This window comes from Rutidosis leptorrhynchoides, chromosome 2, assembly GCF_046630445.1.
Source record: "Rutidosis leptorrhynchoides isolate AG116_Rl617_1_P2 chromosome 2, CSIRO_AGI_Rlap_v1, whole genome shotgun sequence".
NCBI lineage: Eukaryota > Viridiplantae > Streptophyta > Magnoliopsida > Asterales > Asteraceae > Rutidosis > Rutidosis leptorrhynchoides.
Genome location: NC_092334.1, coordinates 663,323,747 through 663,324,979, shown reverse-complemented (window position 1 = coordinate 663,324,979; position 1,233 = coordinate 663,323,747). Strand labels below are relative to the sequence as shown.

The 1,233-nt window shown below is 36.1% G+C and overlaps 1 protein-coding gene across 1 annotated transcript; it reads left to right on the top strand.

Moving 5' to 3' along the window:
* The first annotated feature begins 224 nt into the window (after positions 1–224).
* On the top strand, positions 225–1,001 carry LOC139890225 (uncharacterized). The gene has a single exon (XM_071873120.1). It carries the CDS (start codon positions 225–227, stop codon positions 999–1,001), a length of 777 nt encoding a protein of 258 aa, XP_071729221.1.
* Positions 1,002–1,233: the final 232 nt, after the last annotated feature.

Here is a 1,233-nt window from a genome sequence, read left to right as displayed (position 1 = left end):
ATTGATCTGATTTAGTTATGTGAAATGAATGTGAGAAAGTTTTTCTCTCAATTGATATCCTCTTGTATCCATTGATAAATTCTTTATGGTATCAGAGAGTATCAATGGAGTAATTAGGTCAATTGTTCGCGTAATTTGATTCTGGCTTTGATTCGTTTGTTATGCGAATTGATTGCATCAAATTCGAATTGATTGTTACCTGATTGCATTTTTCTTGCTTCCGCATGGCTATGGATCAACAATTGTTTCAAAATCCGTTGTACTTGCATCCTTCTGATGGTCCAGGATCACTTTCTGTCCAAGAGAAGCTAACTGGAGCTTCAAACTACAGATCATGGAGGCGATCGCTTGAAATTGCTCTCTCTACTAAACGCAAGCTAGGTTTCGTGACAGGTACTGTTACTAGACCTATTAATGATGATAATAAGGCAGAAATGTGGGATACTTGCAATAATATGGTGATTAGCTGGATTATGTCATCTGTATGTGAGTCTATAGCTAAGTCTATCATGTTCATTGGTACTGCAAGTGAAATATGGTCTCAGTTAGAAAAAAGGTTTGCTCTAAGTAATGGATCTAGGAAATACAAGTTACATAAGGAATCGTATGCTTGTGATCAACAAGGTATACAGATTCATGAGTACTATACTAAGTTGAAATGTATTTGGGAAGAATTAGATTCAATGAATGAATTGCCTAGGATTACTACACTTAATCCTGAGATTGTGACTTTTCTGAATGCTTGGAACAAGCAGAAGGAAGAACAACATTTGTTTCAGTTTTTGAATGGATTAGATGAGAAATTTAGTGCTATAAGATCTCAGCTTCTACTGATGAATCCTCTTCCTACTGTTGAAACTGCTTGTTCTATGCTTCAACAAGAAGAATCACAGAGGGAGGTGTTGTCTGTGATTGAACCTACTGCTTTGTTTAGTAAAGGAAATCAGCAAGATAAGTGTAGCATTTGTGGTAATAAATGGCATTCATCTGATAAATGTTAGGAGAAGATAGGGTATCCACCTTGGCATTACAAATATAAGCAATCAAAACAAGGTTCTCAAGTCAAGAATGCTAAGTCCAAGACTTTTGTTCCTATGAATGCTTCTAAGAAAACTGCTGCTAGTGCTAGTGTGCAAGGAAACAATGTTATCTTTACATCTGAACAATTTGAGCAGTTGTTAAAATGCTTACCACAAATGACACAAGGTGATGTTCAAGGTACCTTGTCCACTT